General features: G+C 39.8%; 1 protein-coding gene across 3 annotated transcripts in view; it reads left to right on the top strand.

Moving 5' to 3' along the window:
- The first annotated feature begins 4,072 nt into the window (after positions 1–4,072).
- The window catches only part of UBE2V2 (ubiquitin conjugating enzyme E2 V2), a 29,590-nt gene continuing 18,918 nt past the window's right edge, over positions 4,073–14,744 (top strand). For all 3 annotated transcript variants that reach the window (XM_055704302.1, XM_055704301.1, XM_055704303.1), the window contains exon 1: positions 4,073–4,231. In XM_055704302.1, coding sequence (XP_055560277.1) covers positions 4,216–4,231 — 16 coding nt within the window. In that variant the 5' untranslated portion in view covers positions 4,073–4,215. The remainder of the gene's footprint in view (positions 4,232–14,744) is intronic.

Here is a 14,744-nt window from a genome sequence, read left to right as displayed (position 1 = left end):
GGGTTTCAGGTTAAGGAAGGAGGAGATACTGTGCTGCATAGGTGTGCAGATAGCACCTGTGGAGAAAGTAGGGGAGCTTGGAGAATCTGCCATGCCATGACAAGAAAGATATTAACCTCTGGATGGATGGGATAGAAACTGAATTTGCTTATTTCTTTTGTATTCACCACATATTGGAGAGAAAAGAGTTACTGAGACTTTGACTGCTAGATGCTTGTTAAAATGAAGCCTATTGGAGAGAAAAATGTTATGGTCCTCAGTTCTCTCTGGGCTTAGGTAAAGATTTACATATCCATTTGCTTGGAATGAGACTCTTACCGTAGTTTTCAATGTGAATTATTATTGCTTCTATGTTTCTATTATTGCTCAATACCTGACATTTTCTGTCCTTCAAAGAGGATGAGTAATGTTGCTCTTTGTCAGCTAATCAGATGCAAGTTGTGCACTGATGAAATGAGAGAATTCAGTGGGGCTGTGTACAGAGGCACTCTGCAATGACCCTCAGAGCTATGGCTTCTGGCTGTAAGCTGTCTAGACTAATGACTGTTACATTTATGCCCAGCTTCCTACAGTGGAGCTCGTCTGTCTCTTGGGGCTTGTAAACGCACCATGATATGAATAGAAGGAAAAGCTTTTTCTCATTCCATGTGATGGTTTTATGTCCTTACTTTTTAGGTTAAACTATCTTGTGTAGAATTTACTGGATTGAGAGGAGCAAGGGTCCTAGACCCCAAAAGCACTACCTGTGGGAGGAAATTACCTGATGATGTCTATACAGCTTCCAGAGCCTTGTGTCAAAGGAGTGACTACTCTGATTCTGTCTGCACTTTCTGAGTCATAAGTTGCATAGAGACACTCATTGTAAAGAACTATGTGGGAATTTGATTGATTTGAAGCTTTGATTGATTTTTGTTGCTATTGCCATTCACACAGACTATGTCCTCTGTAATATTGTGCTTCAATGAGTTATACAAGTTAGTTACTCATTCTGTGAAAAAGCATTTGTACTAAACTTGCTGGAAGATACTGTTATCCTCTGTGTTTGTTGTGTTCTGAGAAAGGGGAATAATTTCTCCTTACTTGTATCAATACTTTGTTCCAAGTATTACTTAGAAAATCTTTCTGGGTGGGGGTGGAGTTCGGGGACCATCATCTGGCAACTTCAGAGTCAGACAGTGTTTTACAGCAAGAGACCATTTGTAGAACCTGCACTCAAAAACCTCAGTTCCGTGAAACGCTCCTTTTAAATAAAGATTGTAGTACATTGGTTTTCTAAGCTAAGCACACTTCATTTCTAAGCTTTCTTATAAGGGGTGCTATATGATACTTTACAACGAAGTTTGTAAAAGGCTTTTGCTGTAGTGATTACCATTACCCTATTTTGACCAAGTTATATTTACTTGGTCAAAGGAGAAAGAACTCTTGAAGAGAGTGAGAGGTGACTTCGTTACTGGGTGTAAGCACTCGACTGTTTGGAAGAGAAGGAAATTGCACCTTTGAATGTGTTCAGCTTCTAGTTGTCATGTATTTTTCCTCTCAAGTCCAGTGTTGTAAACCACCACCACCGCCTCAAGTAAAGTGCCATATATATAATAATAAATAATATATATAATAATATGATAAATAAAAAATAATAATATTTTATTATTAATTAAATATTTTATATTTTTATAGTTTTATAATTTATATTAAATTAAAAATATTTGTATATTTTTATATTATTATTTTTATATATTATATATAATAACATATAAAATAAAATAAAAATTTAAATAAACATAATAAAATATAATAAAAAATAAAAAAAATTAAACATATAAATAAAGTAGCAGCAGAAGAGCGAAAGAAAATAGCTGTTCAGCACAGGGGGTTCCTCACCTAGGCCGGTGACCTGATACTTTTTTTACCTTTTGGCCCCTGTTTTGTCTTTATTTCCTGTGGTTGCAGTTACTATTGAAATAACTTGTTCCTGCTAAACATAAGCAAGTTCTACACTCGGTAGATGAGTGTAGGCATGGATGGACTGTGGAGTCTGCTGTGTGCTTTCACAGACTCAAGGAATGCAAGTTGGCTTTTGTTTGGTAAGCCCACAACTACATTTTTGTCATGTCTCAGAAGATATGCAGGTTTATTATTCATTGTTAGCATAGGATCATCCAAAAAAGAAGGATGAATCTTGAAGAAATGAGGACCTGGGCACTGGGTGGCTGTAGTGCCCCTTTCTGGCCTTGGAGACAGGCGGGTTCTAGTGTTACTGCAAGTATAAGCACCAGCTGGGGAAATAAATATATTTTGCTTCTCCTGACTACATTCAGGATCACCACTGTGGTGGTAATTACACCAGGCTTGTGTAGCAGTCTCTGATACCCCTTTTGCACTTGCTCTTGATAATCACAAAGAATAGGAAAAAAGGGACAACTCACAGCTTTTCTTTTTCTGTTCAAGTCCACAATATTTTCTACAGTTATGTTATAGTAGCAGAGAAAAATCTTCAAATATTGTGACTTTCTTGTCGGTATCCCAGCTGTTTTCACTAAAAGAAAGACTGAAATAGGCCACAGAAGGGAATCCCTGCAGTCAGCTTGTGACAGCAGAAAGCTCCACAGAGCATTAAAATGCAGCTTCAGAAACAGTTTCACTAAATACTTGGAAAGCTTACTTCTAATTCTGTTGGTGTAAATATTGAAACTCCTGTTTTATTTGTTACAGAAATCTAGTCAAAGCCAGTAACTTTATAAAGGGAAATGGAAATCAATGGCAGAGTTAAAAGCTATAGTAGATTTTTCATTTTTATGTACGCACAGACAGCAACCACGCCATTTGATCCGTAAGAAACTAACAAAGGAAAAATGAAGGGAGGCAGACTTGTTTGTGCAAGGGTGGTAGTGACTCCTCGTTGGTGGAGGTGTTTCAGGTTAGCCGGAGGGAAAAATATTTTGCAACCTTGCTTGTCGATCCCTACCAGAAGAATCTGTAAATGATTTTAAGGCTCTCTTTGTATAAACTGTAAAGCAAATAATGAAGTCTATTCATAAAATACGATGTTAAGAACAGCCTACGGGTGTCGTCGCTCGTTAGTGAGGTGTGTGGGGGACAGTCGTTTCTGTGAGAAGCTGCTGCTAGCGGCAGCCCAGTGCTCAGGCTGAGTCCTCGCTGCAACGTCACGGAGCCTGCGGCGGCTGCTCCCACTCGGTGGCTGCCGGCGCTGGCTCTGTGCCAGGCGCCCGCCAGCTGCCCCGGGCGCCCACTGCCCCCACGGGCCCGGCCCGCCGCTCCCCGCACGGGAGGTGCCGGTTGGCAGCTGCCGGCGAGACCCGGGCGCGGTGCCGGCCTGCAGGGATGGTTCCCGGGTAGGGCGGGGGGAAGCTCGGCGTTGACTCCCGGGAGCCACCGAAATCGGAAATAAGAAAACTCCTTAATGGCAGTGTAGCATCAAGAAGCAGGCGTTCCTTTACTGCAGCGCTGGATGCGCGGGGGATCGCCCCACCTAACGCGCATGCCGTAGGTTTCGTTCAACCGAAATGATATAGTCCACACGTATGTTTCCGCGTTACGTTTCCCGGAAAATCATACATATTCATTTACTAGGCGGTACTATGTTAATGAAGCGTCGCGCATGCTCCTTGCAGGTATCACAGTCTTCTAAGGGGTCTCAAACAATAGTCGACCCTATAGTCACAGCTGACCGATCACTCAAGCTTAATTTGCTTCCCTTGTATGGAGAGTCCCAGGAGGATCCAGGTTTGTTTCACTAGCTACCTACACGGGGGTCTCCTCAGCGACCCTAAGTTGTAAACGACTCTTTCCCTCTTGGCATAAAACGACACAGCCAGGGCTGTTCAGCGATCTCGCCGTGGTGACTGCACTGACACAGACCACGCAGTTGCAAAGCTAAGCCCGGCTGCCTTACACGGTGACACGGGAGCGGCCAGACCGCCGCGGGGCGGCTCGGGGGCCCAAGGCTTGGCGGGACAGCGCCGCTGGGCGGCCGCGCAGGAGGCTGGCGGTTGGGCCCGCCCCATCGGCCTCTCTAGCTCCGCCCCCTCGCCTTGGTCCCGCCCCCGACGCTCGTGCGCTCTCCCGCCCCGTCCCTTTCCCGCGCGCGCTTCCGCGCTCCGGAGCTGCGGTTGCCCTGTGGGAAGTGACGGGGTGCGTCAAGCGGAAGTGACGCGCATCGCGTGCAGGCCCGGACCGGTGCGGGGGGGTTTGGACAAGATGGCTGGATCCACAGGTCTGTGAGGGGGGCCCGGTGGGCCTGGGGCGGGAGAGCGGAGCGTTGGGCTCGTGCTCGGGAGGTGGCCCGGCAAGGGCCGGGGGGGGGGGTCTCCTTTCTCGGGGGGTGGGGGGCGAGCTGCCTCTGAGGGGAGCGACCGGAGCGGGTAGGAGTTATCTTCTGACAGGGGCAGAAGGGGAGCTGCGGGGGAGCCGGGCCAGGGTGCGCTCTAGACGCGGGCCCTCCCGTCTGTAGGGCAGCGACAGCCCAGTGAGAGCCTGGCCCGAGGCGTGAATGGTGAGAGAAAGGGCTCTGGTTCTGTAATGAAAGTGGTGGGGTGCTGGAAGAGAAGACTGTCTGCTGAGAGACAGGATTGAGTCGATGCGTGTGCATACAGGGAAGGGAGGAGATGTTGCTAGCCTGGTAAAAGTGATGGAGGAAAAAGATTTGTACCAAAGATTTGTCCCAGTGTACCATCTGGTAAGTATACGAGTTGTGGGGCAGCAGTGTCTAAAATAAAGATTGGCTATTTCCCATGTTGATGCAGGGGAAAAGGAGTCGGGCCTGTGTTGTGTTTTGGAGCAAAGGTACTTCAGTTTGGTGGTTACTGCAGCATGGTGGGGAAGAGCGATGAAGCATCTTGCTGTGTCTTGCTAGACAGTCATTGGAGCCAAAGGGTCTCTCTTATAGGCAAACAGAAAGGCAAAGAGCTGTAAGTCGTACCAGGATTCCCATATCAGTAACCAGTAAAGCCCGTGTTGAGCATTTGCATGGCAGAATATTGTTGAAGGTGGTGGCAAAGAAAGGGACAAGAATATTGCTTCAGGTACTAAATGCAGAAGTTTAAGAAGCACAATTATACTGCCTCAGTTTCATGAGGGGCTTGAAATATAAAAAGACCTTTCCCCATACAAAAAGCTGAAGTCTTCAGGGCCTTTTTTCCCCTTCTTTTACCCCTGAAACTTTGTAAGTGGGATTGACAGAGTTCAGCACAGAGGAATGAAATTACCTCAGTGGTCAGTCTAGGCTGAATGTGGACCACTGATTTATTTCTGCTCCCAATCCACTGGATCATGGAGGGATTGAGATTATAGCAAAACAGAAGAAACTTCTTTGTATTGAAGCTGATTGTGGTACCTTACTGCTGATTCTGTAAGGAGAACTTGGGCAGATTTTTTTGGGGTGGGAGAGTCCTCTGCACTTGGTAACATAACTTTGGGGGTGTGGGATTTAGAGAGTGGAATTTGGTAAGGTTACAACAAACTTTGGGGCATAGAGCAGCTCTTGCAACTCTGAAAGAGCAGTCCAGAAAGATACGTTATTGCCTATGATAAACTGAACTAGAATGGATATGTTGGAGAAACTGAAGTTTCTCATGTGGAGAAAGTACTGATGGCTTTTTATGGCTATATGCACAGACGTGTGTGTGTATGTGTCTGTTTGGTTTGTTCTTTCCACATAGTATGCAGGAATTCAGATTTTTAAGACTTCGCCAAGAAGAACTGCTCTTGCCAGGAAGCTGTGTTACAGTATTTTGTGGAGGAGGGAAGGGAATGATTTGCTATAGACATAACATTTAACTCTACCTAGCTCTATGAATGTAATCTGCTCTTGCTATAGTTCAACTTGATCCTTGTTTATTTCAGAAAAAAAGAATGTTTTGGTTACATGAAGGCCAGGAATGAAATGCTAGCCCTGAGGAAGTCAACAGCAAAACTTTTACTAAGGTCAACTGTCTCAGTTTCATCCCAGAAATTCCTTTCCTGGGCTCACTAGTTCTTTGAAAAATCATGTAAAAAAATATGTGCCTTTAACAACAAATAATTTAGTTTGAAAGTAGCTGTTTTTTAATGTGTGCTAAAGAAACTGTGTATGTCAGTGTTGTATTATTGTTGAATAAGTATCTTACCTGCTTTCTAAAATCTCCTATATTGTCTAATTTTACATGTAAATATGTATGTCCTGGAAATGGGACATTTGTAAGCTGCAGTTTGATTCATCTTCCAATATTGCAACTCCATCTGCTTGAAGCTGGACCTAGGTTGTTTGTGTAGCTACTGCTGGAGCTCTGGGGAGAAACAAGTAAATTTTTTTAAAGAAGAGAAACAGCTATTTTTGATATAATTAGCTGATTTTTATATTGGTTACCTGGAGATTCATTGTGTTAATCTCTTTTGAGAATACAGAGCAGAAGATGTAATTAAGCATAGTTTCAGGTTAAAAGAAATTTTACCAAAGCATGCCATTTTAAATCTCTTGTGTAACTTGAGAGACAGATCAGTAACATCATTAAAAGGAGTTAATTCAGAAGTTAATTTCTGCATTTCCATAATTTGGGTTTTACTTAAAATTACCGTATGTGTATAGGATATAGATATACCTATCTAAAATACTAATGTCTTCTAAAATTAGTGATCGTGTCACTAAGCAGTTAGAACTTATGTGTGAAAAGATGAGAATTAAGGCAGCAGTGTCTAATACTTTCCTCTAACTATGGGCTGCTAAAGCTTTTATCTCCTTCCCTGTCAACTGAGGGCTTCAAGAGCTTAGGGGAGGGTGAATAGGGCTAAATTAAGGCAAACTCCCCTCCGTTTGCTGAAACTGTGTACTTGAGGGGGGGTGGGGGTGGAAATCAACTGACCTACAGTCAGCTTGTAGTCACAAGCAACCTTTTTTGAAAGTGCTTTTACTGTCTTTAAAGGAGTGCAGTTAGATCCCAAACAAGTATTTTTTTTCTGTAAAATCCATACTTCTCGTTTCCAGCTATTCTGTTCTCTAAGGGTGAATTGGCTTCTTTGTGTGACTTTCGTTGCCCATGAAAAAGATCTTTTCCTTTGAATTTATATAGGTTTCATTCTTTGAATAGAAATGGCACAGTGCTCTATGTCAGTGCCTTGTTTTCTTAACTTTGATTTTCACTTCTGTTTGCAAACATTTAGTGGTGGTAAAAGCGGTTCTGAGTGTGCATGAATGCAGCTGTAAAGAGGCTGATATTAAAAATGAGGGGCTAGAAATGGTCTTGAGTGTGTTCAGCCTAACTCCCTGAGTTATGAAGCAAGGACTAACTGTATTTTTCCTGGGGATTGGGGTTTTTCTTCTTGTTTGGTTTGAAAGCTCCCCCCACCCCCCCCACCCCAAATCCTCCATTCAAAAAGATTCTGTAATGTGAGATAAGGTTTTGTAATACTTGCCCCTAAATCCTTAGCAACTCTTCTCCATTCCAAATCAAGCTGATGTCTGTCTGTTCTGTGCTTAGTGGGATAGGGATTGATGGATCACCATAACCTGTGTGGAAACTCCTAGATATTAAGAGCCATTCAGAGGAGTAATAAAGGAATTTATTCATAAGTAGAATGTATAAGTAATGTTTTAAAGACTGTTTTTTCCGTATAGGAGTTGGTATAACTTAAGGTTTGTATCTAGAAAACTTGTGTGTTAAACTGCACAGGTAGGCTTCTCTTCACCTCTGACCTGTTGGATGCCTGTTTCCTCACTTGTGAGGTGGTTGGTTTGGTTTTTTTTTTAACATGTGGAGGAAAATTGTCTGTTTTTTATCTAGTATAGTTTACCTTCAGGACTGTATTACTTCTCCCCTTTTCTCTATTATGCTTCTGTCACATTGTTCACTTATCCAGAACCTGTCCAATAAGTCAGTTTAAAAGCTGTTAGGATTTTACACTCCTTCAAGTTTGTTCCGTGTATTTATAAAGTTAGCTCTGTAAGCACAGGCTTCTTGAAGCTGCAAGTAATCAGACAAAACAAAAGAAGTAAAATACTGTATTCTGTGAGGCAGCAAGCACTCTGTGTGGGGCATTTTTCCATCCTGTCCTATGCACAAGGAATTGCTACTGTGATTGTTCTGCCTGCTTAAAAACATCTTGGCAAACCACAAATAATTTAGATGTGCTTCAGCTGGGTTGAGAACAATCTGGCTTCTAAATGACTTTTAAACTACCTATAGACCATCAGTTCTTTGCAATAGGCAGGATACTCTTGTTTCTTCTCCGAGCTTTACCTGTACCATTTTCCTGTCTTTGTTGCTGGTATTTTACAACTCTGTCTCTAAATACAAGCCCCAACTTAGGTCTTTCTGCCACACAGGCTAAACACCTTCCTTCTGAGATAAAAAAGTGGCCTACTTTGTAATCTTCTATTTGTTTTAAGAGCTTGTTTGAAATTCAAGGATGTTATCAAGCATAAGCCCATTATCTAAACTATTTTGTACATACTTGGAAAATTTTAGCCTGAATATAGATAAAACACACACAGTTTCAGCAGTTGGAGGTAGATGGACCATAAATCTAAGCATGGACGAAAAGGCTTCTCATGTGAGAGAGCTGGATTTCCAGGTCTTTTGAGTAGTTGGTGGAGTTGAAGTACATGCATATTTGTTAAGTGTTTGTGTTTTGCCTTATGGAAAACTTTCTTAAAGGCAGTGTTAAGTACGTGCTGTGAAAGTGTTCAGCTTCATTTTATTGACAGACCTTTCCTCCCCTGTCTCCCTGCTCTTACGTGTTTTTTCATAGACTGTAGCTTGTATTTCATCCTGACCAAAACTTTATGAAAAGTCCTAGATCAGCTTCAGCTACTCATGTCACTTAGGTTTTGTTGCCTTGCTGTCTCAATTAGCTTGTGAAAGCCTCAGCACAGATTGTGGAGAGACAAGAAGGTGCTGTGGGGAAAGCATTCAAAATGGTCTTGATTTAAGCTGTACTCAGAAGGGTTTTGCTACATGCTATCCTGCCCGAAAGAGTGTTTTTCTTTGTATTTGTCATTTGGAAGACACTGATGAGATATAATTCAAATACTACTTTGAATAAAATCAGTACAAAACCCTATGACTGTGAAGCTGTCAAACTGGTTCTGAATAACATGAGCTTCTGTTTTACAGCCTTTTTGAAAATCTGTGGTGCTTTAAGTATGTAACTAAATCATTTCTAGTTAGCATTTTGGAACAAATGGAACCTTCAACACTTAGAATTCTAAGCTCTAAATTAATTCTTTTATTTCAGAAGGATGGGAAGCTTAAACTAGGTTTTTTAAAAAAAGATGTCTAACATCTAGATAGACTCAGTATCTCCTTTTTTTAAAAAAATGTTGCATTAGACATTTAAACTGCACAAAGAAAAATCACCTCCTTTCCGTGCATTTGTGACTATTCGTAACTGGATAGTTGTGTGTTTGCAGTTTGCTTGAGTAAATCAAAAACATTTTTCCCAATACATGTAAAAATAGTGAGTGTCCTTTACTCAGGATACCAACACAGTCTTAGTAAAATGTCCAGTTTTATTCATATAACTTACAATTTCTTCCTTGAAAAACTTCTAAGATTTTTCTTCTTACTGAAGTAGAATATATGTTTGTGTAAATATTAAGTAATTTGAACTTTTGAGTACCACAGCATATAGAGGATAGCAAGCTAAAATATGACTGTCATAAAAATAATGTGGGAAAATAACTTAATGGCAGTTCTTTTTACTAAATACATGGTGATTGGTACAATTGCTGATGTACATACGCTTATGGGTATAACTGAAAGAATAACAATGGATCGTGTTAGTTATTTGATATAGATAAAGAATCTCTGTTTTGGCCTGTGGGTGGGTGCATGCTGAGTCATGTTGGAAAGGACCTTCATGCAAATATTAGAACAACTGTTTGCTAATCAATGACATAACCCGTTTTAGACAGCTTTACAGCTTTGCTAAACTAAGTCCTTGATGCTACTCTTGTTATCTGGGTCACACATTACATTCTTACTGTTAAAGCAGACCCAGTGAAAGCCATTTCATGACTAGATATTGCCCTCTGCTGGGTTCCTCTAGTCTCCCATTGCTGTCCCTTTATCTGAAAAAAAAATATATCTTACGTCATCATACTTTAAAAGATAGCTTAAAAACTATGTATTTGAAATCCTTTTTCCTCTCTGCCAACACAATCTCAGGTTTAAAATAAAACTTTCAGAGATTGAGCCTATGTGCTTACACCTTTACTTTAGCTTTTTTAGCTTTATATAGCTTTTATGTTTTTACTAGTGGGGTTAATTTGTACTGGACAAGTTTGGTGTTTTGTATTTTTTTAAGCTTCTGACAAGAGAAATTGGAAAGATTTGCCTGATAAAATCTTGATTCCTTAGACTATTAAATCACAATTAATATTCCTGGTGGTTTCTGAAATGATGGATATATTTTCTAAACCCTCTTTACTGGTTTCCTGCCTCAATTGTTTTGTACAAAATTGAAATAGTAATAAAATTCTCAGTTTTTTTGCTAATTATCACAATTCATAATCTAGCATTTCATATACTAAAGCATATGGGAAGACAGTTGAACCATTTAATATCTCATTTATGTTTCATTCACATATAAAGGTTGCCTATAAGGAGTTAACTTTTAAACCGAAGTCAGCCTGTGCATTTCCACCCTTCACCAAAACTGCTTGGATGTCATTTGAGGAGCTGTTTAACTGTTTAATTCCTGTATGGTTTTTCTTATGGTTAGGCACAACTGGACATGCGGTGTCTGATATAACTAAACTCTTGAGTTAGCAATGGTCTTGTTTGTAACAATGAAATTATCCTTAGATATAGTATAGACTAGTGAATTTATGCCCTTAATATTGGTGCAAATTTCTGAAATGAATTTTAAGCAATTTACACAAACTTTCTTTTGGAACTGCAGTGTGGTTTAGTGAGTGGGTTTATAGTATAGTTTTGTGTTGGTGTGATAACTATTTTTTGAGGATCTTTTCGGTGGAGGTATTTTAATTACTTAAAACTTGTTCTGTGGGAGCTTTTTTTGTGGATTTTTTTTGGGTTGTTTGGTAGGTTTTTTTACTGAACTTGCTTATGCCTTCACTGTTCCATAGTCTAACAACATTTGTGTCTGTAGTGGAGCAAGCTTCTTCATTAGTGCAATTTTTATGACCATTAATTAGTAATTCCATGCCTGCAACTGTACTCAAGATGATCTTATTTGCATGAAAATGCAGAGGCAGAGTGAAACAAACTAAGTGTTGCATCTTTGCTTGCAAAGTTAGTCCAATTGGAATCTCTCTCAGATTTGGACTATATTCTATGTGTGCATGTATCCAGTCTTAACTACTCTATGTGCTAATGCTTACTGACATACACGTTTTGGCTCTTACACTTCATTACTGGTGTACCTTATACAACTTTAGAATGTTTAGGGTATTGCTGCATAAAAAATCAGAAGAGTGAAGAGGTCATTTGGAAGTTGGACTGCAGGAGATGAGGAATGGAGGTTTTCAGTGAGGCATGAACTTTGGTAATGAGAGATAGCACAGAATCAGAAAAACATGCTAGTTTTGTATTTGTGAGAAAGAGCTTCTCCGTGGATGCTGGTCAACGGGTGGAACAGCTCTGATGAGTCAGATAGTTAATGGCAGCTGCATTTCCCTCTGCTGCTTTTCTGAGAAGGGTAAGACAAAAGAGGTGACAGTGGGGAGCAGGGAAGGAGGTGAGAGAGGAGTGGCCATGAGCGTGGTTAGAAGTGAGTAAAAACTAAACAGATCCTGGAGGCTGTTGACCATCACAGGAAGAGTCCTGTCTAAAAGGCTGCCTTCAGTAAATAATCTGATGCATTATGGAACAGAATTGGTAGAACTCAAAATTACTAGGAGCAATTAGTTCACTTCCTTCTGGTTATCCAAGAGGCAGGATAAAGGAAGGGGAGGACTTAGGTGAGGATGCCTTGATAATAGAGCTATTTGTTCTGTTAGTAATGTCTCACATTTACAAATATAATTAATAAAACCTAGAATTGCAGTTATTTGAAGTTATGAAGTTATACACTTGGAATGCTCACTCTGCTGGAGAGTCAAATTTGAGGTCTTGGCATCCTTAGTGTGAAAACAACAGCAACTGAAACACATTGAATTAACTGATGTCACTTTTGCAGTTTTGTTATGCTGAGATCTTTTATTCCTGCATCAAGGTTTGTGGTTTAAGCCATTTTAATGTGTTAGTAAATCAGATGCATGTTCATGACATCCCAACTACTAATGCCTAAATCTATAAAAATTACTTCCCACCCCTCAAACTATATAAACTTTAATATTGTTCATATATTAAAAGCTTTATTATGATTTGCTGGTGTCTTAAGTACACTTCTTTCTTTTTGTTTTGAATTAAATGTAGGTTGGGGCCTTGTAAGGCAAAGTGGTATTATTACCTCTCCTTCCTTATGAAGCTGGCCACCTCTGTTTTGTGAATGCCCCTGGTAGGATGTATGTGAAAGGTAGAGAACTGGATAGCACCATGTGCTTCTGAGGTGGGCTCAGCCTCAAAAGTGGGAGCTGATGGGTAGTGGGCCGTACATGTGCTTATGGCCTTTCCTTTCTGAGTTGGTAGTCTGCCTGCCCCCTAAACATGCAAGTATAAAGTAAGCTCTTTTCCTTTGAGGACCTGTTGTGCTGTATTTGGCAGCTGAACTCAAAAGTATGACATGAAGCAGCTTAAGTTGTATTGAATGCAAATTTTAACACAGGGCAACTAGAACTACTACCAAAAAACCAGGTCAACATGCAACTGTCATTCTATTTAGAATTCATAATTTTCAAGTATTACTGCTGGTACATAACTGACAATGTCTTCATGTTATGAATATGCATAATGAATTTGAAAGTAAAAGTAAAAATACCTGCTTCTGTAAATCTGTGTTCCGTCTTCAGTGAAATTACTGCTTTTTTTTAAACACTAGTCTTTGTGCCCTACCCTAAAGATATAAATACCCCTTCAGCCCTCTGGACCTTTTTCCCTCTGCCAAAATGTGCATGCTAGATTGCAATAAATGACTGAAGCTTCTGCTGTATTAACATAGTTTCTCATAAGCTATATATAGAATGTTTATGGCTGTGACTAGATTAAAATATAAAGGAAATCCCTATCAAAGTTGTTTTCATGCAGCCTAACTTTAGTTCAGAACTGTGTCTGTTGGACTAACAAATGTATAATTTCACTTATGTGAAATAAATAGAGATTACCACCAATGTAATTCTGTAAAGGAATATTACTTTAGTTATATGTGTATATAGCTTTAACTAAAAGGTAAGTATTAAGATGAAAGTTTGTAACTTCCACACTGCTATGACTGTTTCTTGGCTCCTGCCAAGAAATGTTCCTCAGCAAGTGGTATGTCTTCATAAGAAAAAAACCCAAAACTGATGAAATGCAAACTTTACCTTCAGTGTGCTTCCTAGAATTGCACCACCTCCGTGAAGTCTTCCAACGTGTGCTTTATTTTTCTTTAATTTTTAAATATTGTAAAAGGCAAAAGAAGTTAACCAGTTACATAATCAAATTTATCATGTTATATATGTGTAAAAACCTAAGTCCTGAAAAGAAGCAGAATAGCCCATTCACTTCTTAGAAGCTCTGCTGAGTACAGGCAATTTCTTTAATTCATGCAAGATGATAATTTTCTAACATTTAGGATTATAGCAAAACTGGCTCCAAATTAATAATTATTATGATAGTAATAATATAATCCAAATTATGATAAACATTGAACACATTGAATAAATTTGTTCTATATGTGTTCATTGATGTACAGCTGTTTACTTGAGCTGTGAAAATTTACTGCTACTCATCTCTTTTCTTACTAATTCCTATAGTTAGTTGTCTTGTTTTGTTTCTTTTGGGATAAATAATGGAAATGGATTTTTACATGATTATGTCAGACCTGTTTTTGTTGAACTTCTATTCCTAGAAATTTTCCACAGGTAATCTTAGGTTAGTCCTCATGAGCCTGCAAACCTGTATTGCTGTTGCCTACAGCTTTGCCAGTTGTGGACAGTAGTAATAAGACGCTATTCAATTGATCTGACACAATGCATACTTCAGCAAAATGGGGCAGAAAGCATTCAAGATCACTGTTGTTTTTGAGGGGTTGTGCGTGATTAATTTTGGAAGCACAGAGTGCTCTGGGGTCTCTGTTTTCTGTTTTCTTCTGGTATCATCTGTCTGTACTGAGTAGCTTTAATAAAGTCCTGTATTCTTTTATCACTGATAGAGATGCATCTACTTGGTTTTATGTGACTAAATCAGTGATGACTAGAATGATTCTGTGGAAAATATTATACTTGCATTATATGGCTGTTTCATCCATACATGCTAGAATTGCTTAGTACCTTATTCGCCATCCTGATCAATGTGTATGGGCCATGTAGAAAAAATAGCGTATAGTAAATGTAGCTTTATGAATACTACTGATATATAGAATTATGGATTTGAGTTTTACTGAAGTACATTGAAACTTGGTTGGAAAACAGTTCAAAGAAGTGGAACGTACCTGTAATTCTAAGAGAGCAGAAGTTTCAATTAACAGAAATATCAAGATGTATCAAACCCTTTTAAAGAAGGTACGGTTTTCTCAGTGTGGGCTCACTGTACATTCGGTAGTGCATGGTTGAGGAGATTGAGTTCCACAGCAGCAGCTGAATGCTTTTGTAGTTACTGGAAGAACACGTATTGCTTTTCACTGAAAATGTCTATTTGCCTTGAAGAATCATG

The sequence above is a fragment of the Falco cherrug genome, chromosome 3 (genome assembly GCF_023634085.1).
Source record: "Falco cherrug isolate bFalChe1 chromosome 3, bFalChe1.pri, whole genome shotgun sequence".
NCBI classification, from domain to species: Eukaryota; Metazoa; Chordata; class Aves; order Falconiformes; family Falconidae; genus Falco; species Falco cherrug.
Note: the sequence above shows the minus strand (reverse complement) of the source record. Positions and strands in the feature narration are given on the sequence as shown.